Source organism: Phyllopteryx taeniolatus, chromosome 5, assembly GCF_024500385.1.
Source record: "Phyllopteryx taeniolatus isolate TA_2022b chromosome 5, UOR_Ptae_1.2, whole genome shotgun sequence".
In the NCBI taxonomy this organism is placed as follows: domain Eukaryota; kingdom Metazoa; phylum Chordata; class Actinopteri; order Syngnathiformes; family Syngnathidae; genus Phyllopteryx; species Phyllopteryx taeniolatus.
In genome coordinates, this window is record NC_084506.1 from 26,597,427 (window position 1) to 26,624,965 (window position 27,539).

General features: G+C 41.1%; 1 protein-coding gene across 11 annotated transcripts in view; it reads left to right on the forward strand.

Moving 5' to 3' along the window:
• The first annotated feature begins 1,962 nt into the window (after window positions 1-1,962).
• The window catches only part of cnot1 (CCR4-NOT transcription complex, subunit 1), a 53,587-nt gene continuing 28,010 nt past the window's right edge, over window positions 1,963-27,539 (forward strand). For 4 of the 11 annotated variants that reach the window (XM_061774270.1, XM_061774266.1, XM_061774273.1 and 1 more), the window contains exons 1-17: window positions 1,963-2,266; window positions 4,298-4,597; window positions 4,685-4,792; window positions 14,228-14,326; window positions 14,454-14,522; window positions 14,632-14,686; window positions 14,772-14,975; window positions 17,039-17,207; window positions 18,501-18,627; window positions 18,701-18,811; window positions 19,063-19,233; window positions 19,384-19,511; window positions 20,488-20,728; window positions 22,893-23,012; window positions 23,338-23,460; window positions 23,540-23,691; window positions 26,837-26,987. In XM_061774270.1, the coding sequence (XP_061630254.1) occupies window positions 4,496-4,597; window positions 4,685-4,792; window positions 14,228-14,326; window positions 14,454-14,522; window positions 14,632-14,686; window positions 14,772-14,975; window positions 17,039-17,207; window positions 18,501-18,627; window positions 18,701-18,811; window positions 19,063-19,233; window positions 19,384-19,511; window positions 20,488-20,728; window positions 22,893-23,012; window positions 23,338-23,460; window positions 23,540-23,691; window positions 26,837-26,987 (2,130 nt within the window). In that variant the 5' untranslated portion in view covers window positions 1,963-2,266; window positions 4,298-4,495. The remainder of the gene's footprint in view (window positions 2,267-4,297; window positions 4,598-4,684; window positions 4,793-14,227; window positions 14,327-14,453; window positions 14,523-14,631; window positions 14,687-14,771; window positions 14,976-17,038; window positions 17,208-18,500; window positions 18,628-18,700; window positions 18,812-19,062; window positions 19,234-19,383; window positions 19,512-20,487; window positions 20,729-22,892; window positions 23,013-23,337; window positions 23,461-23,539; window positions 23,692-26,836; window positions 26,988-27,539) is intronic. The other 7 variants (XM_061774272.1, XM_061774276.1, XM_061774275.1 and 4 more) reach the window with 5 other exon arrangements.

Sequence of the window (27,539 nt, forward strand, 5' to 3'; positions counted from 1 at the left end):
TCAAGTGATGGTCGCAGTCTGGATATGGACTAGTTAGCCAGTAGTGACTTTGTGCAGGAGCCACTGATTTTCAGTCTGGGAAGCGTGAAACTACATCAAAGTAACGTTCTTGCTGTGCTTATGTGGTTTTTCTAAGGGTACTCCCAACTTTTCTCAGGGTAATCCAACCCACATTCCAAAAACATGGATCTTAGGATAATTGAAGGCTCCTTAATTGTCCATAGGTGTGAATGTTGGCTTGTCTGTATTTGCCCTGTGATTGGCTGGTGACGAGTCGAGGGTGTACCCCGCCTTTCACCCAAAGGCAGCTGGGATAGACTCCACAAGCACGTGCACAGACATTTTTGGGGGCAGGTACTCAAGGTAAAAATAGGGCACCTAAAGCCAAAATAATTCATACATTTAAGGAAAAAAACAGTAGTATGTATTGAACTTATGTCATTATTTCTGTTATCACAATCAGCACAGTCAATATTACAACTAGTAACAAAAGAGGTGAAAGGAGGCTACCGTGGATATAAGAAGTCAACACACCACTGTTCAAATGAAGAGAAGGAGAAGGAGGAGGGCTGGCAGCAGGGAAGGAGCATATGTACAATTCTCCCAAGGACTCAAATAAATGCCCTTCGGATTTCAAAGCACTGGGTAATACTGATGACAGAGAGGATTTTGTTTTCTTCAAATCTTGACGAATGAAGAAAAAAGGGCTGCAGCAAAAAGGCCACACAAGTGGCTATGTGTGCACGTGCCTGAGGCTCCAGCTACCCCAAGACCCTAATGAGGACAAGCGTTTCAGAAAATTGATGGATCAATGAAAAAATTACATTCCTGTACCGCGTATCTGTCGAAATGGCAGAAAATCAAACCCCTGGAAAAATTTTATAAACATAATATCGAATCTTTTTATCTATCCATCCATCTAGCTATCCATCCATCCATCTTTTTATCTCTCATCCAAGCTACCTACCGTCCAACCTACCTACCTAACAGAGGCTGTGGTGGGGGCGCAATGCAAGTTTCATTCATTACATTTGTCTAGCAGTGAGGTCCTTTAAGTGCATTTGCATCATTTTAATTATATTTAGGATGTTTGCGAAAATGTGTTATTGTAAATAAGTGTAGTAAGTAGAGTAAGTAGTAGTAAGAGAGAAACATAATACACAAATTTGGAATTAAATAAGTGTAGTAAGTAGGAGACTAAGTAGTAGTAAGAGAGAAACATAATACACAAATTTGGAATTTCTATTAGATCAAGCTCCAGCCTTAGATTTATTCATTTTTCAGTTTTCTCAGCAACAAACTGCTGTTTTAACTTTTTAGTTGAACATTAAATACTGAATATATTTACATCTTCTTATTGCCCTTTAAATTTGTAACGAACTGTTCATGTGTATTTATTGTTGTGTGTTGCTGTTGGGGGGTTGTGAGAGCAAGAAGTTTTCTGTTGTGCTTAGCACTGTTAATTCCAAGGGGGTTTGAATGCATCACTCTGCACATGGTGGCGAAAATGGGAGCGCTTCGAGGTGAGGTACTGTTCATAATTCACCTTGCTCCTCTTCTTTTAATTGTTTATATTAATGTCAGTCTCATTTGATATTAATATAATTATATTGAAGGTGAATACGCCCCCCCCAAAAAATGTTTACAATTTTTATTTTTTTAAAGAAAAACTTGGGTTCAAAAATTTTGTTTACCAGATTTTTGGCGCCCCCTTGAGGCGGCCGTGCCCTGAGCATTTGCTCACCCCACTCCATGGGCAAGCCGAACCTGTACCCCCCTACCTACCCATACACCCATCCATCCATCTACCTAGCAATCTAGGTGTCTGCCGTTAATATTGAAGACATATGCAATAAAGCGCGACACGTGCCGCACTACAGTTGAACACGCAAGGAAAGCATCTCTAGTGTGTGTGTGGCACGCGCGCACGCACGCACGCAGGCTCTCTTCTTACGGCGAGAGCGCGCAGCGCCAGTGACAGTCGCCATTTTATTTTGAAAATCAAACTGCACTTGGAGGCACCGCGACCCTCTTCCATTTCGCCCAAGTTTGGTTGGAGAGAACGAAGGAGGAATGAGCCACTGAATCACTCTCGTGGGAGTACGGTGAGATTTGGAATATATCCCAGCGGACAAGTACCTCTGTCGCTCTGGTTTACGTTCATTTTAACGCGAACGGGAGCGATTTGAAATCAACAGGACGGCAATTAGCCACCAGCGTCGGGGATGGACTATTTACTGGAATGCAGCTGTCATACATTATCAAAGTAATTGACACAGTTGTTCGTATAATGTCTAATTCCCACTAGTACTGCATATGTATATTGTATAAACTCCACTTTGATACTGGAATTAGAGTGGAGGAATCGTATATTTGTTGGATACAAGATGCTTGGATCTGAAGTGTTTGCAGTTCCGTAGATTAGACGGGGGTCCTTGGAGATGAGCTAACTAGGCTAATACTAGCAGTAGCCAAACTGTAGGCATTGTTACGTGAGCATACTGCCTTTATATTATTCCCGTTTGGTTGGCTTCATTACGAATAAATCCCATGTAGTCTTATTTTCTTAAAGGCTTACTTTATCAAGAGTTGGGAGCAAACAATGCTAACCGTCTTAGTCGGCCCCATCATACTAGCACGGTTAGCATCATCATCATCATCATGTATTAGCGTGAAGCGCCAGACTGTTTTCGTTTCGCAGTTTTCCAAATGTGTACCTTAACTGGCTTTATAAATGTATGTATCCTGTTTATGGTGTGGTAATATTGTTAAATTATAAATACTACCGCTTGATGCAAAGTTAATCAGCTATAAGACAGGTCACCGTATAATTTGTTGCTAGCTTTGATGGCTAGCTATGCTTTATATACGACACTGGGAACAAGCTCGCCTTCTCGAAAGGTTGTGAACTCAATTGGGTAGCTAACTGACGCATGGGTTTATCGTCATGCGTGTGAAATTTAGACTCCAATGGGGCTGTTGGATAATAATTTACAGCAACATTTAGATTGCTTGTGGGTTGTGCGGAGCATTTGCTGTCGTCCATGCACTTGCCCTTTGTTTCACTGAGTGCTTTTTAGTTTAGTTATTATTTTCCCACGTTGTGTAAACGTTATGTTTGTTTGACGTGGCCTCTTTTGTTGTTGGAAAAGGAGAAGTTTGTTATTTGGAACAAGCTATCGATTCTGCGTGTGTTTTAGCTCAGCTGAGGCCTAGTCTGAGCTAACTGCAGCCTCGTTTCGGTGGTTTAGTTTACATCCTCGAGATGACGACCACGAAACTGTGTTGCAGACTCCATATGGATGTGCCCGATTTGTTAAATGTTACAGTAACAGACGTTGAAATGTGATAAACGGACTATTTTGAGCTGTCACGCTCGTAGGCCACAAAAAGCCCGGGATGTTTAGTCATCACAAGGAGTTTGTAAATACAGTCAACCTTTGCTATTTAGGACCTACCCCAGACGTGAAAAGTGAAATGTTCGCCAAAAATGGACGCAACCCCACCAAAAGCAATGTTTATAATTGCCTATATTAATAGTTTCAACCCTAAATGTATACCCCAAACTATGATCTCAAAACACTTTTGACCATTTCAAACTCATATTTCAACATTACCCTATGGATTATTTGACTGAATAAAAAAATACATTGGAAGTGCGGGGATGCTGGCATGTATGTCATCAATCTGGAAAAATACCAATTACTTCTTTAATTCCTTTTAGACATTTTATTACGTTTATGCCTCAGTGGTGCAAAGATGCACTCATTTTAAATGCATATATCGCAAATGACTATAGCTGTCGTTGGGCACTGTACCTTACGTAAAGCATCTATTTGGATCCTGATCAACTGTTAACTTCCACTGTCAATAGTAATCCAGAACTATTTCTGCTTCATCTTGAAGTTTACCACTCTGCTTGCACCAGTGTCAATGCCACAAGGAGCCTCACCTGCATGTCGGACCTCAACTGGAACCTTCCATTATACGTGGCTGTTAGCTGTAAAGCCGACCAGCTAACAGCCGGTGGCAAAGGCTAGCTATTGCTCCGCTAACATGGCAGTTTACAAAAAGAGCATTAAAAATACCCGGGTAGGAGTGAATAGGTTTGTTTTTTAGCAAATAGTTTTTATGATCTTCTACAGAAAAATTTTAAGCTGCAAATCATTCGGGTTTTACTGTATTGTCCTGCGTTGCAGCAGAGGTCTTAATTTCATTAACATAAATGATATACCTACTTGTTTGCATTTATCTTAAGTTAAATGGCCAATATTAAATTTTAATCTCTTTCTTGCAGACGCTGAATCTCATTTTAAACTGAAAGACTACCTGGGACCTGGAGCCGCCGACAGAACATCTTATTTGGACGGCACCTTTTTTTCACACCTTTTTTTTTTTTGGGGGGGGGGGGAAGTAACCTATCACTGAAGGGACAAAAGGGGAATAATGGTGATTTTGCGCCGTGCTCGGCCGCCTGCTTCCGCCCCAACCAGCAATGAATCTTGACTCGCTCTCGCTGGCTTTGTCTCAAATCAGCTATCTGGTGGACAATTTGACAAAGAAAAACTACAGAGCCAGCCAGCAAGAAATACAACATGTGAGTGCTTTAAAATAACAATGATAATTTGACGTCAACGAGCATGTAGTCTGTGAAGGTGTGATAACTCGCTGGGCCTTTTCCTAGATTGTAAATCGTCACGGTCCTGAGGCAGACAGGCATCTACTTCGCTGTCTTTTCTCACATGTGGATTTCAGTGGCGATGGTAAAAGCAGCGGCAAGGATTTTCACCAGGTATTTTTCTTTTTTTTTTTTTTTTTTTTAACAAATACCCATAGATACCTTTTGATTCATTGGCTGCACTATTTTTATTTCCCCTATTTTTGTCAGCTTGCCACTATAATTATTATATAGAATTAGGGCCACGTTGTCAAGAGAAAAACAATTGCATGACAAGAGTAGTAATAATCTTACAAGAATAAAATTGGAAATTTTGGCGGGATAGAAGTCACTATTTCGAGATTGAAGTGTTAATATTACGAGAATGAAATAAAATACTATTTTGGTATACCAAGATGAGGTTCTTGTCAGTACAAGGATTTTGAAACTGAAATGTTTGTCTGTCCCAGAAAAAGAAGCAAAAAAATTTGGGTGACACTTTTGGACAGCGTCCAAAAGGACCCGCTGTCATTATGGAGTAGTCTGCAATGACTTTGGGATCACTGTCAGTATGTTATGCTTCCAGCCAAAGTAGGAGTCCAGAGATCTCGTTTGATGTGCGTCCCGCGTCCTAGACGCACAAAAATGATGAGGGACACAAAAAGCATTCTGAATCTGCGTCCACTGACGCACACAACATTGCTTACCTACGTATGTGTGCATGGCTCGAATTTAGCGGCCTCGCATCGCAGTTTGTGGGTCAAAATTCGTATTTTGCGCATCAAAAAACACACTGAAAGCAAAACCGCGAAGCAGGCAGTGGCGTATGTGACACAACGCGCTTACGTCACTGATGCGTGGACGCGGAAGTAAAGCATTCGATAGATGAGCAGAAGACAGCGGTTGCGAAATGTGATGCCGAATTGAGGAGAGGGAGAGAAAAAGACATATGGCGAAAGTGTGGTAGCATTTCATAGTGAAATGCAAGGGGAACACCCGTTCGTTGTAACACGGACCTTTCTCTACGCCGACTATGATGCTGTGTTGTGGGACCCGAGAGACAAAGGTGAAGTAAACACAGCGTAAATCGGTGACTACCGTCGAATGTGTGGCTTTTTTCTTTTTTCTTTTTTTTTTTCTTCTTTTTTTTATAATAAAACAGTGACTAGGACAGTATAATGCAACCATAACGGTACATACAGTGTGTTTGCGCTCAGTGTAGTCACTGTGTGACATATGGCCAATCTGATGATCTGTAAGTGGCGAAACTTTGAGTCAAGTAGGTGAAAAAACATGACAAATGTGGCCAGAGAGGAATAAAAGTAAAATGGATCATTATGTACCCAAACAGAGGAGGGTTTTTTTAGAAGGAGGAAATATTTCTCTCTCTCTCACTCGTGCTCTTCATTTTCGTTTGAACAAATTGAACACTTCCAAAAGTTGTAGTTGTACAAAGAATGTCATCAGCTGGTCTAAGCTCAGAAATCCACAGCCATGAACCTAGTGTATTATGTCACAAAATGCTAGCTTTCAGTGAAGATGCACAAAGGCTGTTTAAAAAAAAAAAAAAGCCTTATCTTTTATGCACAGTTGAATTCAAGAAATAAACTGTTATATAAAAAAGGCATCCAATTAGTTGTATGTTATTTATTAAAGGTCTTATTTTTGCTTCAAAATTGCTCTATAACTAAGCAAAAATGTAGTTCATCCAAATAATCCATTGTTTGATAGAATTTTCAGTAGGATGCTCGAGCACTAAAATATTCTTTAGCTGCAACCCAACATTCAGTTACCCATTATGTTGTCATATTTGTGTTTTATAAAATCCTTGCTTCGGGTCCCTGTGCAATTAAGCTGCAAGAAATTGCTCCTCAAAATTAGAAAGTTGCTCCTCAAATGAAGAAATGATTAGTAAAACTGCTCCTCCCGTGTGTGTATGTGTTACTGAAGTCCTTCAGCGAGTCATTATCCACTAAAAGTATGAGTCCTGTATTGGTGCTAGCCAATCAAAAGACTAGTAGGGCAGGTTATTGGTTCATAAATACAATGGACACGACTTTTTTTCCCCGACTCTGTAACTTTTTTTATTGTTGCGGTAACATCTGCCGTGCTGCTAGTGGAACGGCTTTGGCTCTGTTGATGCAAACAACTGTGACATTTTAGGGAACGTTAACTATTACCTTCACTAGCCCGCGAGCTAACTAGGTAGTGTGCAACGGAGCTAAACAACATACTCTTGCTCGCTCGATTGTTGCGACATAGTTTAAAACAGAGGTCACTAACTCGTGGTCCGCGTCCAGACCCGGAAGCAGTCCCAAATGGGGCCACACATAGACAAAAGAGAGTTTATGATTCAAGACATACAGGGTGGTTCTATTTTAAGCCGGGCAACATATTTCAGGCTTTACGGTAGTGATGAATTGTACCGACGAATCACATGTGTGGTCCCGCCATCCTTTCAGCCAATCAAATTTACATCGCAGGTAGTAATTACTGGAATCACAGACGAGAGAGAGGGAGAGAGCACGCGTGTAAGTTGAGTTAAAGACTAAGATCAGAAATATGTTTAGGCTTGCCGCGATACAATATTTTCCCCAAAACTTTCAAGATAAACGATAGTGTTGTTGATGTTTTTAGTAGTGTGGTAATTTGGAAGAGTGTCAATTGTGCACATGGTTCAGATACTTATCAAGCACACATGTGGCCAATATTAGTATTACTCGTGCACTCACTGTAGTTGTCTCGCCATGCTGCACTATTTGCATATACTGGCCACTCATGCCAGAGTAGCATCTGCTCCATTTGCACACTGATTGAGGAGTATCTGTAACATTTGCACAACCATTGTCCCAGATTATCGCACTACTCGTCACTTTAAACCGCATACACTCCTTGAAGTCTCAGCGCCCTTTGCACAATGGCCATTGCACCGGACTATTGCAATATTAGTCATTCAAACTGCTCTAAGTGCTAGAGGACTCTGCATCTTTTTGCACAATTGTTTTTTGTCAATGTCTTTATGTCTCCAAAGTGTTCTGTAAATTGACTGTCTGTTGTACTAGAGCGGCTCCAACTACCGGAGACAAATTCCTTGTGTGTTTTGGACATACTTGGCAAATAAAGATAATTCTGATATTGTTCAAGAACAGATATACAAATAGTGCAGAGTTGCGAGACTACTACAGTGAGTGCACGAATAATGTATAATTGGCCCCACAGAGATGTGACTCTCAAGCACACGTGTGGCCAATATTGGTCAACAACAGATATGCAAATAGTGCAGAGTGCCGAGACTACTACAGTGAGTGCACGAATAATGTATAATTGGCCCCACAGAGATGTGACAACAATTTTGACAAAATTGCCATGTTACAATTGAATTGTAAGTTAACTGTTTAAGAAGTTAATGGCAAGAGGGAAAAAGCTGTTGGATTGTCTGCTAGTTTTAGTTTGCATTGTTCGAAAGCACCTACCTTAGGGAAGGAGCTGGAAGAGGTGGTGACCAGGATGTGGAGTGTCCAAGAGGATTTTGCATGCCCGTCTTAGTTCTGGCAGTGTGCAAGTTCTCAGCAGTTTTGATTGTCCGTTGCAGTCGGAGTTTGTCCTTTTTTTTTTGGCGCCACCAAAACAGCACCAAACCAGACTATGATGGATGAACACAGGACTGCTGTGTAGAACTGCCTCAGCACCTCTTGTGGCTTCATCAGAAGCTGCAGAAAGTACATCCTGTGCTGGGCCTTTTTGAGAATGTAGTTGATGTTGGTCTCCCACTTCAGGTCCTGAGAAACTCCCATTCCCAAGAACTTGAAGGTCTTGACGGTTGATAGGGCAGTTGGACAGCGTGAGGGGCAGCTGTGGCGAAGGATGCCTCTTTAAGTCCACGATCATCTCTACAGTCTTGAGCGTGTTCAGCTCCAGGTTGTGTTGGCCGCACCACAGCTCCAGCCGTTCCACTTCCTGTCGATACGCAGTCTCGTCACCGTCTTTGATGAGGCCGATGACTGTGGTATCGTCTGCAAACTTCAGGAGGTTGACAGCTGGGTGCATTTAGGTGTCATCGTTCGTGTAGAGAAGAGCAGCGGAGAGAGGGCACATTTTGGGGCGTCCCGGTGTCTGTGGATAAGGTGGTGTCCCCCAGCCTCGGCTGCTGTGTCCTCCCCGTCAGGAAGCTGTAAATCCACTGGCAGGAGAAGCTTGGAAGAGAGGAGTTTGGGGATGATGGTGGCGAACGCAGAGCTGACGTCCACGAACAGGATCCTCACGTACGTCCCCGTGCTGTCGAGTTGTTCTAGGATGAAGTGGTCCCATGTTGACTGCGCCATCCTCAGACCCTTTCTTGGGGACTGAGATGATGGTGGAGTGTTTAAAACGGGATGGTACGTCACACAGTTCCAGAGAGCTATTGAAGATCATTGTGAAGACTGGAGCGAGCTGCTTCGCACTGACTTTGAGGCAGGATGGGAACACAAGGTCTGGGCCTGCCACTTTGTTGATCTTTTTCTGTTTGAAGATGGATCTCACATCCTGTTCGTGGATGGTCAATGCAGAAGGGCGAGTCAGGTGTGTGATGGTGGTGCGACTGGGTGGGTGTGGCGTGTGAAAGTGTCCTTTTCAAATCTGCATTAGAAAGGTGTTCAAGTCGTCAACTAGTCCTTTTATTGTTCTCTGCCTGGGGGGGATGGTCGTTTGTACAGGAAGTTCTCGAGTTACGATGTACTCTACCTACGACGTTTTGACTTTACAACGCCCGTGGTCGTCTGCCATTTTGTCCCGAGCACCATAGTGTTTCTGCTTAGCTTGTGCATAGTGCTTGTCTGTGTTTGTGCGCCGGGAGTATCTTTCCCTTTTTCGCCCTTCTTTTTCACACTCTCAGCAGTAATGGTAAGTGCAGCATCTTATTTTTTTATTTTAATATATTTTAGTTTCTTTATACGAAGTGTTAACCTTTCCTGCTACGGTCACCTGACCGTGGTCGGGAGGCACCTTCTCCAGTGCCGAGGTTGTCCTCCTCAGGGTTAACTCCCTTCTCTCGTTACACAGCTGAGCTGGTTGGCGGCAACAATAAAGGCACGAAGCACCGATTTGCTGCTTTATTGGCTTTATTAGCTCCTCTGCATATTCAATGTCAACGGGTCCTCCACTAATCTTCCCCGGTCGCCGTCACTACACTTGCCACTGTATACACTCGCACCTGCGTGCACTCCTTCCTCCTTCACAGCCCCGTCTCACTCACACATCGACGCCTACGCCCACACACACTGAGCTTGCTGTCACAATCACGTGGGACAATACCCGTAACAGAAGTATTTCGACGTAATTTACGACTTCAACGGTGAAATCCGACTTGTGGAAATTTGGGTTACGTCTCCAGCATAGGAACGGAACTCGTTCGTAAATAGAGGACTTCCTGTAGTTGGTTCGCGATTGTAATCCACGCCAGACTCACTTTGTCGTTAGAGGTAAACTGTTTTTCCAGCTTTTCTGCATAATTTCTCTTTGCAATGTTAATTTCTTTAGTCAGCTCGTTTCCAACGCAATTTTACAGGGCTCTATCCCCACTTTGATAGTCCTCCTCTTTAGCCTGGTAAAGTTGCTGAAGTTTGGCAGTGAACCACGGCTTGCTGTTATTGAATGTGCAAAATGTCTTTGTGGTACACACACATCTTCACATAAACTGATATGGGATGTGACAGTCCGTATATTCATCTAGGCTGCAAGTTGAAGTTTCAAAGACGTTGCAATTTGTGCAGTCTTGAAGTTCTAACTTTGCTTCATAGGTCCATTTCTTCACTGTTTTCACCACAGGCTTCTCACATTTAAAGTTTTTCCTGTATGTTGGTATTAAGTGAAGTAAGCAGTGATCAGACAAGCCCAGAGCGTTTTGGGGATAGCATGAGCGAACGAGAGAGCGCAATGGATAACACAACTATTGTTCAAACAGGATAAAAGATTAAAGTGGCACTAAACAGGCCCAAAAAAAATTCCATTTAAATTTGACACACCAAAGAGAAGAGTAATGTTAAGCCTGCCAAATTTGAATGAATAAAAAAAAATTGCTGAACGGAAGATGAATGAATGAATGAATATAAAAATCAGGCTTCAAAACTTGAATAATAAGGTCCACCTCTTCGCTCTCAGGCGCTGTGGGTGTGTCGAATGGATGCGCCAAAAGGAATCTTACTGAGGGGGTGATAGCTTGTAAAATCACGTGATGAGGCTCAACTTCAAATTTGAACATTTGGGGACTATAATCATAAAAATGTGCATGTCACCTTGCCCTCGTTGTTGATGACATAATGTCACAGCCGAACACGGCACCTGACGACAGCGGGACGATAAGAGGAAGCACATGTAGTTAGACAGTCTGCACTGCCCCATTCACTAGTATCTAGTTAACCACGAAGCCATGTTGTCTCTGGTGAAAGTTTACAAAACTATCAGTTGTAAAATGCGCACTGCAGAGTTGGGTGGTGGTGTTGATGTTCAGCTCGCCATCTGCGTGTCTTCAGAGAGTCAATCCATCGCTTTTTTTTTATTTCATGTTTTTGTGATCTTAAATAACGTCACGGAACTGTTCTGGAAATTGAGGCATCCAGCGAAGACTGTGTAGCCATCGTTGGCTTGCTAGCTGCATGCTGGAGTGGTAACTAGGGCTTGTTATGGAAGCTAAGCACAGCTAACTGACAACTAAGCAGCATAGCCAAACAAAATTGTCACTTTGTCCTTATATAATGGGGGAGGGAACTCGCACTCGAAAGTATATGCCCCAGCGCCGTGACGTCATGGGCCTGTGTTTTAGCCCGGCCCACAAAGTCTCAGGAAAATTCAAATGGTGAAAAAGATGCTTAAGTTATATCGCAACAATTCAGCACTCTATTATGTCTTTGCATAGGTTTTCAGCACTTCAAACATATTTAATGTTATTTAGAAACAAAATACGGATTTCTGCTTAGTGCCACTTTAAAGAGTAACAACGGTAATAAAAACCTGCAATATAGCGGGACTGTGAAGTAAGAACCACGATGTAGCGGAGGATTAGTGTATCTGTATTCTGTGATTATAAATTGTAGGGACTCATTGGTCAAGGGCTGGGACTCATTATTTCAATGACTCTCATAGTCTCATGTAAAATGATGTATGGGAGTCCACTAAATCAGTCAATGAAGCCAAGCATGTACAACCCCAATTCCAGTGAAGTTGGGACGTTGTGTTAAACATAAATAAAAACAATATAATTATTTGCAAATTATGTTCAACCTATTTTTACTTGAATACACTACAAAGACAAGATATTTAATGTTCAAACTGATAAACTTGATTGTTTTTAGCAAATCATTAACTTAGAATTTTATGGCTGCAACACATTCCAAAAAGCTGGGACAGGTGGCAAAAAAGACTGAGAAAGTTGAGGAATGCTTATCAAACACCCGTTTGGAACATCCCACAGGTGAACAGGCTAATTGGGAACAAGTGGGTGCCATGATTGGGTATAAAAGGAGCTTCCCTGAATTGCTCAAGCAAAGATTGGGCGAGGTTCACCTCTTTGTGAACAAGTGCGTGAGAAAATAGTCTGACAGTTTAAAGACAATGTTCCTCAACGTACAATTGCAAGGAATTTAGGGATTTCATTATCTACGGTCCATAATATCAAAAGGTTCAGAGAATCTGGAGAAATCACTGCATGTAAGCGGCAAGGCCGAAAGCCAACATTGAATGCCCGCCGTGACCTTCGATCCCTCCGGCGGCACTGCATCAAAAACCGACAATGTGTAAAGGATATCACCACATGGGCTCAGGAACACTTCAGAAAACCAATGTCAGCAAATACAGTTCGGCGCTACATCCGTAAGTGCAACTTGTAACTCTACTATGCAAAGCAAAAGACATTTATCAACAACACCCAGAAACGCCGTCGGCTTCTCTGAGCCCGAGGTCATCTAAGATGGACTGGTTCAAAGTGGAAAAGTGTTCTGTGGTCAGACGAGTCCACATTTCAAATTGTTTTTGGAAATTGTGGACGTCGTGTCCTCTGGGCCAAACAGGAAAAGAACCATCCGGACTCTTATGGATGTAAAGTTCAAAAGCCAGCATCTGTGATGGTATGGGGCTGTGTTAGTGCCAATGGCATGGGTAACTTACACATCTGTGAAGGCACCATTAATGCTGAAAGGTACATACAGGTTTTGGAGAAACATATGCTGGCATCCAAGCAATGTCTTTTTCATGGACGCCCCTGCTTATTTCAGCAAGACAATGCCAAACCACATTCTGCACGTGTGACAACAGCGTGGCTCTGTCGTAAAAGAGTGCGGGTACTAGACTGGCCTGCCTGCAGTCCAAACCTGTCTCCCATTGAAAATGTGTGGCACATTATGAAGCGTAAAATACGACAACGGAGACCCCGGACTGTTGAACAGCTGAAGCTGTACATCATGCAAGAACGGGAAAGAATTCCATCTGCAAAGTTTCAACAATTAGTGTCCTCAGTTCCCAAACGTTTATTGAATGTTGTTAAAAGAAAAGGTGATGTAACACCGTGGTAAACATGACCCTGTCCCAGCTTTTTTTGGAATGTGTTGCAGCCATAAAATTTTAAGTTAATGATTATTTGATTAAAAACAAGTTTATCAGTTAGAACATTAAATATTTTCTTGTTAGTGTATTCAATTAATTATAGGTTGAACATGATTTGCAAATCATTGTGTTCTGTTTTTATTTAACACAATGTCCCAACTTCATTGGAATTGGGGTTGTACAATTCCATATGGCTTAAGTTTTTCATATGAACGCAGATTCAAATAGTGTTAGAGCCCCGATGTTGGACAGTCCCCGCCTGAGACGTGTTCCCCAGGATTCCACTCCCTCAGGATCTGAAATTTTGACAATCATTCTCAGTTGTCTTCATACTCACCTACTCTTAAAAATGATTTTCGTGTTGTAATATTACTACTTTAATCTAAAAATATGTTTCCCCCTCAAATATATGAGCTTTATCCCATAAAATTCTGACTTTATTTTCCTAGGTCCTTTATATTGCTCATACTTAACTACTCTTAAAAATGATTTCTCGTAATATTACTACTTTAAATATGTTTTCCCCTCAAATATATAAGCTTTATCCCATAAGATTCTGACTTTATTTTCCTCGGTCCTTTACATTGCTCATACTTAACTACGCTTAAAAATTTTTGATTTTTAGTCTCGTAATATGACTACTTTAAAAAAAAAAAAAAAAAAAAAACTTTTTTTCCCCCTCAAATATATAAAAGCTTTATCCCATAAGATTCTGACTTTATTTTCCTAATCAATTTTCAGTGTGACCCTAAAACTTAATCGTACAATATTGAGTGACATTTACTGAGTGTAAAATAGTTGCCTTAGGAATAATGACAGCGCACTAAATTCATTCTTTCGAGCACTACAAACAGATTGTGGCCATGGGATGTGTGCATACTAGTTTACTGTCACATTGATTCCTGAGAGATTTTTTTTCCCTTCCATTACCCTTCATATGCCTTTGTTTTATTTGCTGTCTCCTCCCCGACATGTTGTGTTCCCAACTTGCCCAAGACACAGTTTCTGATCCAGGAGTGTGTGTCGCTCATATCAAAGCCCAACTTTATTTCGACTCTGTGCTACGCCATTGACAGTCCCCTGCACTACCAAAAGGTATGAAGCAGTTTTTGTCCTACTACTTAGTATTACAAGTACAAAGCAAAGAAGTGTTTACACAGCAATTCTACTTTATGCTGAGTAGTAAGTAACAATTTGACATAGATCTTGCTTTAAATTTCAGAGTTTGAAACCATCTGTCCATTTATTCACTCAACTAAGTAAAGTTCTTAAGCTCAGCAAGGTCCAAGAGGTAAGACACTCGTGCCTACTGTTGCCTTTAGGACACAAAATAACACATCAAAAATATACATTGCAAAATTGCCGCACATGAAAGTTCCTCTTGATCATTTTTGTTGTAGGTGATATTTGGGCTCGCGCTACTCAACTCCTGCAGCACAGATCTTCGGTCATTTGGTAAGTAGTCCTATTAGGTCGAGCTTGATTAAAGAGCACTTAATAAATAAAAAATAAAAACTTTTTTTTTTTTTTACTTGCTCAGCTGCACAGTTCATTAAGCAGAAGCTTCCCGACCTCCTGCGGTCATACATTGACGCAGATCTCGGCGGAAACCAAGAAGGTGGTTTCCAAGACATCGCTATAGAGGTCTTACACCTACTACTATCCCATTTACTGTTTGGCCAGAAGGGAGCTAGTGGTGTCGGACAGGAGCAGATTGACGCGTTCTTGAAGACACTGTGCCGAGGTAAGTTGAATCCTGGCAATCTGGGCAAGATCCTCGAAGGTCTGATGTCAACTATTATACATGGATCACTTTTAATTTTGATTGCATATTTGTCAGTGGATGGCCGTGCATTTGTTACCCGGGCCTTCAGTTGGGGACTTACCTGACTTAATCCACCTGTCAATGCCACGACTTTATCGTCCCAATTATTTAAAAAACAAACAAACAAAAAAAACAATAGCTTACGATTTAAAAACAAACAAACAAAAAAACATTAAGCACCATGCATAAAGTCCCCTACAAAAGTATTGGAACTGTAAGGTCAATTCCTTTGTTTTTGTTGTATACTGAAGACATTTTGGAGGGACTGGAAATCAAATTCTGGATCTTTCAGTTGAGGAGTATTAAAGTGCCAGGTTGGAGAAGGTATCATGTTTGAGGCAGACAGAAATATGAGCATGATCGCTGATTATTATTGATGTATTTTGGAAGTACTGTTTTGAGCAGCTGAGTTATTTTTAAGGAAGTAGTTCTAGAGAAGGAGCGGTGTACTGAGGAAAGTGTTCCTTTTTTGCACGATTACTATTATTTTTTTTCTTCTCCCTCCAGTCCAAAATTGTGCATATATTCATCTAATATTCGGGAAGATTGATTGTAATTTGAGCGGTCTGTGGTTGGATCAAGTGCTATATTAAAGTCTCCACCTATAATTGTTGAATTAGCTGATAAATTGGTCAGATGTGGAAAAATGTGTGTGAATAAAAGCTGGATCATCAATATTAGGGGCGTATACATTAACAGATGTGTGTAAGAATTGTTAAATATAGTTGTATGAACAATTACGCATCGGCCTTCTGGGTCAATTATTGTGCTGTTTAGTATATAAAGTAGTCTATTGATTAGTATTGACACCTCTTTGTCTTTTATACCTAGCTGAAAAAGTGAAATTTAAATCGGAATGGTAACGATACGCATTCTCGTTTTTATATCGTTTACGAAAAGGTTTTTCAATGTTTTAGTTATTGTGTTTGTTTTTCGTTCATTCTTTGTTATATTGCAGCCATTTGCTATGTATATGTGTATATGTATATATGTGCATGTATGTGTAGATATGTATGTATGTGTGTGTATATATATATATATATATATATATATATACACGTGTGTGTGTGTGTGTGTGTGTGTGTGTGTGTGTGTGTGTGTATGTATATATATATATATACATATATATATGTGTGTGTATATGTATGTATGTATATGTGTGTGTGTGTATGTATATATGTGTGTGCCAAGCTTAAAACAGGAAGTTAGTTAAAATTTGCACATATAATTTGGCGTGATCAAACGGTCCCAAATAACGATTTTAACAATGCTATATTTAACTTTTAGCTGAAACATTAATTCATGAATATTAAGTCAATTGGGTTAGTTCCACACACATTGCCTTTTAGTTCATAGGTTTGATATTGATACTGGTTATAAAGAACCCCCAAGGCAAATGTTCATATTAGTCTATGCTGTGGCCGGCTAAGACAATGGATGTTCATAATTTGGACACGCTTTATATAAACCATGCAAACTTTTTTGACCCAGCCCCATAAAATAATCTGAATCGAGAATAGTTTGGAACCGAAATAAGGAACCGGAATTCCTCAAATTCAAACTATGCCCAACCCTACCTATGAATTATTTTTTTCTCTCATTTTGTGAGGTATACCTATGATGGAAAATTACAGGTCTCATCTTTTTAAGTGGGAGAACCTGCACAATTGGTGGTTGACTAAATACTTTTTTGCCCCACTGTAATATATATACATATAGGAAATTACATGGGCCAGCACTACTAATTTTGAAGGACCTGGGTAGATGAGATTGGAATTGACATGGCAGCACATTATTTTGAGGAAAAAAAATGAGAAATGCTACAAAATGAAGGGACTAGACTGGGAATAAATTAATAAAGATTTAATTTAACTACGGGTCAGTGCTTCTGATAGTTTAGGCCAGCGGAGATGGCCTTGCTGCCCCTGTAGGCTCATTACTGGGAAGGGTACAATTGAGTGTCACCTGTGTTTACGTTTCAGATTTCCCGCAGGAGCGCTGCCCTGTGGTGCTCGCACCACTGTTATACCCTGAAAAACGGGACATTCTCATGGACAGGATCCTGCCTGACTCGGGGGAGTTAGCCAAGACCATAATGGAGAGTTCTCTTGCGGAGTTCATGCAGGAAGTAGGCTACGGCTTCTGTGCCAGGTATGTTTTGGTTTCTGCTTAAGTTGATACACAAGTTGAGTGCGCCTCTTCGTTGGCAGTACTTGCCGCATTTTCACGGCCATAAGGCGCACCGTATTAAAAGGCGCAGTCTCAGTTATGGGGTCTATTTCTGTATTTAACACACAAGGCGCAGGCATGATAAAACATACACTAGCTTAAAACATACGGTAGCATGCATGCACGCTAAAACAATGTTTTTAAAAAGGCAGCGGGCGCAAAATTGAGTTCGGTTGTACTTTATTGAAGTATTTAACAATGTACTCACATTATTTTTTTTATCAATCATCATCCACAAATCCATCAAAGTCCTCATCTTCTGTATCCGAAATAAACAGCTGGGCAAGTTCTCCGTCAAACAAGCCAGGTTCCCTCTCACCATTGTCGGAGTCAGTCTCGCTGCCGTGCGGCTCCACAGAAATGATGCCGGCTTTTACGAAAGCTCGAACAACAGTGCAAGCAGACACGTTAGCCCAAACATCCATGATCCATTCACAAATTGTGGTGTAACTCGCCCGGCGCTGCCTCCTAGTCTTAATAAAGCTGTGTTCGCCGTCTGTCATCCATGGCTCCCACGCCGCTCACAACTTCCCTTTGCACGCCCTGTCAAGCCTCTCGGAATGATGGCAAGCTCCGAGTTATTGCACTCAGCCCAATGGTGACTGTAGAGACGCTTCTCCCGGCTGTTCTTTGCTCATTAATCCATTGCTCAGGTTGGTCTTCCTACTCGGGCCACCTCGCCTTGTTTCCGCGGAAACTCTGCTTCGTCTTCTTGACTTGGCGAAGCTTGTTTTCCTGCTTCCTCCACTTGCGAACCATGGATTCGTTGATCTTGAATTCTCCCGCGGGTGCTCGATTCCCATGTTCCTCCGCGTAACTAATAGCTTGCAGTTTAAACTGTGCTTCGTAAGCGTGTCTCTTCGTAGGTGCCGTTTTCGGGGGTCCTTAGCCAAACCGATGCACATACCGGAACTATATACCTACTGGGGGCGTGTCTTTAGCATCCTCTGTCACGCGCACCCTTCCCCCTTTACTTCCGCATGCTGTCCTCAGTCACATCCGCCTTCCTCTATATAAGCAGAGTGTCGGCAGGAAATGCTCCCAGTCAGTCAAGCGGACGCTCATTAAAGTCACACATTATTTACAGATTTTGGAACTTGGTGCACACAAGGTGTGCCGCATTATAAGGTGCCCTGTCCATTTTGGAGAAAATTTAAGACTTAAGTGAACCTTATGGTCGTGAAAATACGGTACATATTTGTCCTTTCTCCTCAGTGTGGACGAGTGCAGAAACATCATCCACCAGTATGGGGTGAGGGAGGTGACAGCCAGCCAGGTAGCCAGGGTCCTGGGCATGATGGCTCGTACACACTCTGGCCTAACTGATGGTATCCCCCTACAGGTGAGTTAATTGGTCTATGGAATTTGACTTAGTTTCTATACATTCTAGCTTGTGCTTTTTAATCCCCTTTTAGTCCATCTCTGCTCCTGGAAGTGGCATCTGGAGTGATGGAAAGGATAAGAACGATGGCTCACAGGCACACACGTGGAATGTTGAGGTGCTTATTGACGTAGTTAAAGAAGTGGTAAGTCAACACGCAACAGTCATACTTCATGCTTGAAATAGAGGTTCTTCTCAATAAATTATAAACTGTTGTGAAAGTTAATTTCAGTAGTTGGATTCAAAAAGTGAAACTCTTATATAGAACTAACTCTGGTGCTGCAGCCACCTTTTGAAAATATGTGGTACAATGCCAACAGTTGTTTTTTATTTTTTTGTATGTTTCAAATGCTTCACTTGCAGCCACCACTCACTTTTACCATGTTGATACCCTAGAATCCAAACTTGAACTTCAAAGAGGTGACGTACGAACTGGATCACGCAGGATTCCTCATCCGGGACAGTAAGGGCCTCCATATAGTGGTGTACGGCATTCAGCGGGGTTTGGGCATGGAGGTTTTTCCAGTTGATCTCATATATCGGCCATGGAAACACGCAGAAGGACAGGTAACATTTCAGCAAGTTCTCCATTAGCTTGTCTGGTTTTACGTAAGTTCACCACAATAGGGTAAACTTGTTGCCGACTTAATGAGTGTAACTTTCTCCATTTGTTAAATGGTTGAATACCAATCTTTAAACACCTACTTTGTCTTCTAGTTATCATTCATTCAACACTCTCTAATGAGCCCCGAAGTGTTCTGCTTTGCCGACTACCCTTGCCACACAGTGGCTATCGACATTCTTAAAGCGCCACCGGAGGATGACAACAGGGAGATTGCAACATGGTAAAGAACTGTTCCATTTCAAGAGCTGTATTATTTGGTTTACCAATATACCGTATTTTCCGGACTATAGAGCGCATCGGAATACAAGCCGCGGCCACTAAATCTGTAGAAAATGTCTTTTTGTACATATATTAACCGCACCAGACTATATGCCGTGGATATATACGTTGTGAAATTAGATATTTCCACAAAGATTTTGTTTATTTACATACCTTAATTGTTTCCAAACAGTGCCTGTAACACGGCAGGAAAACGGTTCAAACATAACAGAAAAGTCATTGTTTTTATTCATCCTCCTCCTGTTCACTGAAACAACTGAATTTGGCGTCTTCAGTGTCGGAGTTGAAGAGCCTTAGAACCTCTCCATCACACATCACTTCAGTCTCTCTGTCGGTGTCGCTGTCAGTCATTTTCATCTCGAGACAGTTACTGCTGAAGTTGTGCTGTTCTCACGTAGCAGTCCAGCCTTTCGAAATCCGTTGATCGTAGATTCTTTCACACTGCTCCACGCTTTTAAAATCCACCGGCAGACCTCGGAAAAGGATGATCTTCGCCTGCGGCCAGTTTTTGTGAAAGATTTCTCGCCGCTGGTCATCCAAGCCTCCCACTCACCTCAGAGTGGCGCTTTAAAAGCACTATAGACAGGTCATTGGCTTTCAAAGCTGCATCATATGCTTTTCTTATTTTACTTTCCATAATGAGGGTCTGAAAAAGAAAAACTATTTTGCGTTGAGTGCGCCAAAAACTAGCGTTGTCGTCTTCTACACGCTGGAGGCATCTGCGCATGCCCAAACCCTAGTGCATTATGGGAAACGGTCATGGTTTAAGCATTTATATATTATCTATATTTTAGTTGCATAGGCCGCAGGGTTCAGAGCGCGGGAAAAAAGTAGCAGCTTATAGTCCGGAAAATACGGTAATTGAAAGCACAAACCTATTGCACCCCATGTGTTTGAAACTTCTGAACTCATAACAGGAAAAGTCTGGATTTGGTGGAAAGCCTCCTTAGGCTATCAGAGGTTGGCCAGTACGAGCAGGTGAAGCAACTCTTCAGCTTCCCCATCAAGCACTGCCCGGATATGCTGGTTCTGGCATTGCTGCAGATCTCGACCTCCTGGCACACACTGCGCCATGAGCTCATCTCTACCCTAATGCCCACCTTTCTGGGCAACCACCCGAACTCTGCTATCATCCTGCACTATGCCTGGCATGGACAGGTTGGTTTTATGTATCTTGTATCTGTATCTTGCTAAAAAGAAAAAAAATCTATCAGATGATGCTTTTTCCTGAATATACAGTCCGCAGGGACTGTCGATATATTTTGTCCGTTTTGGCTCATTTGTAATACAGTGAATCTCCATTTACCGTGGGGGATTTGTTCCAACCCCACCCGCGTTAGGCTAAAATTTGTAGAGATACCATATATAAAAGGTTTTCGACCTCCCACACACTTTAAACTTCAACTGAAACACACTTACTTTCTCAAACATACTTTATTCAGTAGCTCCTGTTCTCACTCGCACATTTCTCCAAATACGAGGCAGTGTGTTCGTCTCAATGTTTAATTCGCTGTTCAAGTTTACTATAAAACTGACAAAATGAACAATTAAAAATTTTAAACCCCAAAATGTTTAACCCAACTATATAATTTTGTGTCACGAGAGTTTGGCATCTTAATGCTAAAATATCCATAATGCCATCAATAGGCTAATGGAAATTGGCATAGATGTTGCAGTAATTATGACTTTTCGAACAACTACAACTTGAACACATGGAGCAGCAACACATACGAACTGAGAGGAGATGAATACTCAGACATATATTCTCTTTGCTCTGTGGGAACAACAAATATTAATATGGGACACATACTGTATTGCACATAAGGGGTCCGCACAACTGTGTACTACACTGAAGGCGAGTAATGCTTAAATTCGACTTGACTGAATACTAGGGTTGGGCATCAAGAACCGATTGGAACCGGGACTAACATTCCGGTTCTCCCGGAATCGATCAAATTAAAACCTTTCGTTCCCAGTTTCGATTCCTACCGTCCGCCAACTCCAAAGCAGAAAGTGGCAAAAACCAAAGAAGCAGTGGCGCAAACCAGCGAAGAACGTGCACGAAGATGTGCTTGTGCCCAATGGCAGCAGCGAACAAAAGTGTTAACTATGTTAAAATTAATGACCAGTCATGTCAGTGCAACACTTGGATTAAGTTCGTTTTGTGCGAAGGAGGTTTTCACAATGTGTAGAATTTTGATGTGCTCCGAACCTCAGCCTACACTGTGCTGAACTTCAGTCAAGTCAGTTGGGTGAGTGAAACAATAAAGTACGTCTATGCCAACATTGAGGCAGCTAACAAGTTAAAACGGTGGGTTGCACTCTTGCACTGATAGTTTTTAGCGTTTATTTTAGTCTTCAAACCAACGTAAGAGCTGATCACAGACAGAAAAATAAAATATAAATGACCATACTGGAAAGAAAGTGGAAACAGTCTGATTACAGGCTTAACTTTGAGCTCAAACTTCACCAAAGGTCCAACTAGCAACTTTACATCACAATGAACTGGAACAAAATTTACAAAAACGTTGTATCACAAACACCAACCTTGTGTCTCATCGGTGGGTAGGTAAAGGAATCGTTTTACAGGGCATTTGGTTCCATCCATTACTCAACTCGTTTTAAATTTGTTTTACCGGTGTCGTGTAAAGTTATTTTTCGTTCCAAAATGCTGAGTTCCGTTGCATACCCGTCCAAATAAAAGGCTACATGCTTAAAACCGGAATTCAAGTTAAAACTTGCACATATAAACATTTGACATGATAAAACAGTCGCAAATAACTTTTTTAACAATGCTATATTTAACTTTTAGCTGAAACAAATAATTGTCCCTCGTGAGGATAAGCGGAACGGAAGATGAATGAATGGGTTAATTCCACACTCATTGCCTTTTAGTTCATAGGTTTGAGATTGATACTGGTTACACATTGCCTTTTAGTTTATAGGTTTGACATACTGGTTATAAAGAAAGTCGCGTCAAATGTTTGTTTTAGTTTATGCTGCAGGCTGCTAAGGAAATGGATGTTCATAATTGGGACACCCTTTATTTAAACCATGCAAACCTTTTTTGACCCAGCCCCCTAAAATACTCTGAATCGAGAATCGTTTGGAACCAGAATCTGGACCGGAATGGCTCAAATTCAAACGATGCCCAACCCTACTAAATACAGTAAAACCCCATAATCAAGCGCCTAAAAAGCAGTGACAGTGTTGGGCCAAGCGATGAACCGCGGTATAGCGGGGGTTCACTGTACTATTAAACTTGAATATTTATACCTTGGCCTTGGTTGTGAACAAATAAACCCGCTGGCTATTGTTCCAGGGCCAGTCTCCTTCCATCCGTCAGTTAATTATGCATTCAATGGCTGAGTGGTATATGAGAGGTGAGCAGTATGACCAAGCCAAGTTGTCTCGTATCCTGGATGTGGCCCAAGACTTGAAGGTTTGTCAAAGCACACCAAAAACATGGAAACAGACTATTGCACAGAAGTGTTGATGCTTTGAATTTTAAGTATAAATATGTAAACCAATAGGGCAGTTAAATTACTAGACATACATAAGTACATGCATTCACCATAATGAGCATCTGCATGACCACTTACCCAAGTGTAAGCGTGTACATATGTATTTAAACAGCTATACCTACATGCATACACATTAAACCCACATAATCACAACCACCCTAATGGGAGGCAGTAGGGCCGTTATGTTGGTGATTGGTTTGTAATGTTTACCCATAAGCCAATATGATTTTGTTTGTTCTTCAGTCTCTCTCGATGCTGCTGAATGGTACTCCATTTGCCTTTGTTATTGACCTTGCTGCACTTGCCTCTCGCCGTGAATACCTCAAACTTGATAAATGGTTGACTGACAAAATTAGAGAGCACGGGGTATGTCTCAATGTTAATGTTTTAAGCACACCCGCTATGTAACCTGTGTGAAAGTAATTTTGTGTTTTGTCTGGATCAGGAACCTTTTATCCAAGCTTGCGTCACATTCCTGAAGAGGCGATGCCCATCCATTATGGGGGGTCTGGCCCTAGACAAGGACCAGCCTAAAAGCTCTCAGTTGCCTCCAGAGACCTTAGCCACCATGCTGGCCTGTCTTCAGTCTTGCGCTGGGTGAGAGGCTCCTGTCTTTCAATGAAGTGTGTTGTTTTTAAGTATACAATGTCAATTTTTGTTTAGTTTAACACAAAACTAGAAATATTTTTGTCTGAGGAGCAGGTTTGCTGCTAATTTATTCATTAGAGGAGCAACTTTTGAATTTTGAGGGGCAATTTTTTGCAGGTCAATCGCACAGGGATCCGAAGCAAGGGTTTTATTAAATAATGAAAATCCAACTATATAATGGTGGAGTTGAATATAGGGCTGCAGCGAACAATATAACTGGGGAGTTGAATGTCGGGCTGCAGCTAAAGAATATTTTAGTACTCGAGTATCCTACTGAAAATTCTATGGAACAATCAAGTACTTGGTTAAACTATATTTTTGCTTGGTTAAAGAGCAATTATGAATGCAAAAGAGAAAATAAGATCTCAAAACAAAAACACGCAACACAGTGACAGGAACGATGGTGATAGGACATTAACTTTGCATTCCTAACAGCTCTGGCTGACGATATGAAAAAAATATCTAATCTAGTCTTATTACAAAACAAAATCCATATTATGACAGTGTGATCTTAGTGTTTTTAACTAAAGCATTCTGAAAAGAATTTTCAGAACAAAGAACACATTCTCTCCCATTTAGTGTCCCTAAACATGAATGGCAGCCGCACTGAATCGGTTGCCGAATACATTTGTCCCCTGACGTATAAAGGCTCGTGTATATATATAGTGTGTCAGACAGGTTTTGTCCTGGAAGTCTCTTAACAAAACCTAGCACTCTTGAATGGTAAATGAACTTTTCATTGAAAACTGCTCACAGATGCCAGCATGAGTGCGTTCTCAATAACTTCATCAGGCAGAAAAGAACTAATAGCGCATTCTCAATAACTTCTTCAGGCAGAAATGAACTAAGTTCAGTTCACATTCTCCCAAAATATGAACTAGTTCATGAACTCTCGTTCGACGGTACTCATAATTAACAGAAACGCTCCGCATGGTAAACGTAATGTTAGTAAGGTTGACTAACGTTAATCACACTGATTTGCAATATGTTGATTTCACGTTCGTCTCTCTGGTCCGACGACATAGCGTCTTTGGCGGAGGTGCGGAGAGAGAGAGAGAGAGAGAGGTCTGTGTTACAATGAATGGATGCTCACCTTGCATTTCACTATGAAATGCTTGTCTGTGTCTGTCTTTTTTTATCTTCTCACTTTGGGGTCGCATCTTCCCGCTGTGTTCCTGCTCCTTCAACCGAATAACTTTCTACTTCCCACGCATCAGTGACGTAAGCGCGTTATCACATACGCTCCTGCATGCTTACGTCGTCGCGACTGTCTCTGCGATAAAACAGGTTCGCAGTTACAATGTTTTTTGTAGCGCAAAATGCGTATTTTAACTCTCAAACTGCGATGCGAGAACGCTTTATTCGAGCCTTGTTACGGTAAACTTCAACTGGAGTGTCAATAAACTGCTTAAAGCAAGAAAAGTTCATCTCTGAGGAACTGTTAGCTATCTGCTAATGTAAAATGATGATCAAACAAATGGTGTTCAGAATGCTCTAATAGATGTACAGTAAGTAATACAGTATAACTGGGCATGAAAATAAATTTTTACTTAGTCTGGCAGGGCTGCTATTGTGCAGGTTAACCTGCTCAAACCACCCAAAATGTGGGCGTTCTCTGACAAATTTGGATCGACGCATGATTTTTCTGTGGAGCACTTTTCCTCTTCCACACTCCAGAGGCTGTTGGTAGTCTAGTGCCCCATGAAGGTCAAACGTCATATTGCACGTTTTGATTAACTTCACTGCTCCGGCGGCCCGGAGTAGCCTCCTTGATGGTTAGCAGGTCTCCCCTTGTGTAAGTGAGTCGTGTAAGGTCTCCAAAGACGGACGAAAAACACAAAAACAATACTAGAGCGCGCGTTACCGAGCCGACCACACTGGTTGGCCCCATCTTGAAATGTTGACATATTACCAGTATATCATATTAACTTTAAGAAAAATAACTGCTGGTGGACTTTTTTCACCTGTGAGGAGAATTTCCACTGCAGACATGCTGCTTGTGGCTTGGAGTTTGTCTGAAAGTGTATGCTTGTGTATGTTGCTTATATTAAGTCATTACTTTCCATTAAGTTTGTCTGTTTAAGCAATCAGTCTAAAGGGCAGCACCTATTCCACATGTTCCAATACTTTTGGAGATGACTGTAAATGTGTATAATATATATTGATTTGTGTGTGTGTACAGTAGGTACGGAACGTATTCAGACCCGCTGTGATACCAAAACAAATGTATTGAAAATCACTCAAAAATTGTTACTTTAAAGGAAATTGTAAGTTGAAAAACGGTCACATGTATCCAAAATTACACACACCACACGCACAATTTACAATACAATTTAGGCTCTGCAAGTAGGAATGGCAGAGGATCCCCAAATATAGGTGTGAAAAACTTGTTGCATCATTCCCAAAAAGACTCATGGCTGTATTAACTCAAAAGGGTGCTTCTACTAAATAGAGCAAAGGGTCTGAATACTTATGGCTGTGTGATATTTTTCTTTTTTTAATAAATCTGCAAAAATTTCAACAATTCTGTCAATATGGGGTGCTGTGTGTACATTGAGGAAGAAAAATGGGACAAATAATTACCCTGTGTGTGTGTGTGTGTTTCTCAAATATATTGGATACATGTGACTGTTTTTCAACTTACAATTTCCTTTAAAGTAACAATTTTTGAGTGATTTTCAATAAATATTTATTTTTTGTATCGTAGCCACATCTGATGTTTGCAACAGAACAAACTGCATGAAAATCGCTTTAAATATGTATGTGTGCTCATGCCCCAAAGTCTCAATAGAAATGAATGACTGGATCATCGTGGCACTCCTGGTTCAAGATAGCGGGCATTCTACTCTTCTGCAGTCTTTTTGTTATAAATCTGTTTGCAACACTGTACTGCAGAGTTCTTGCAGAGGACACTCTTTGACCCGCTAATTTATTCCAGGTCGCCATTGCTACACCTGCGCCACAACACACACATCTCACTAATAATCATTAGTTTGCAGCCCTAGTATGTTTTTTTGTTTTTGTTGTTTTTTTTTGTTTTTGTTTTTTAATTGCAACATTCCTAACTGAAATGGTTGTTTGATCGATCCCTCAGGAGTGTTTCGCAAGAGCTGTCCGAGACTATCCTGACCATGGTTGCAAACTGCAGCAATGTTATGAACAAAGCCCGGCAGCCACCACCTGGAGTCATGCCTAAAGGTCGGGCCCCGAGCACCAGCAGCCTGGATGCCATTTCCCCTGTTCAGGTATCTAGCTTTAATGACACATCCTTTACATATTCTTCTACCATCATATTCTTGATGCAAGAAATTGCTTTTATCACCTATACTTACCAGGTACATGTCATGCTCGGTTACTGTTGTACTTGCTGTTTTTCATGTTTTATGTGGCGCTGCTGCTTTTTAACCAAAATAAGATGATTTCAGTTGTTTTTTTTAAGCATTAAAGTAATTACCTGCTGTTGGTTTTTTATTTTTTATTTTATTTATTTATTTATTTATTTTATAAATAAGTTTACAATGCGTTTAAAAAGTTTTTCAATGTGATTACACTGCGGTATTTTTTTCGGCTTGCATAAGAGATTTTTTGTATTCAATTTTTTTCTACGTTTTCTTGCAAATGTTTGTTTGCCTTTAAATACATTTGTCTTTGAAAAGTCATATTGTTGTGAGGGGTGTTTGTAAGGCTTAAACTTTATGAAAAGTTTCTTATGCGCTATCACACATTTACATCTATCTCAGGTGGGTCTGGAACTTACACAATGAATCAATGCACTATATTAGCTGACCCATTTCCTA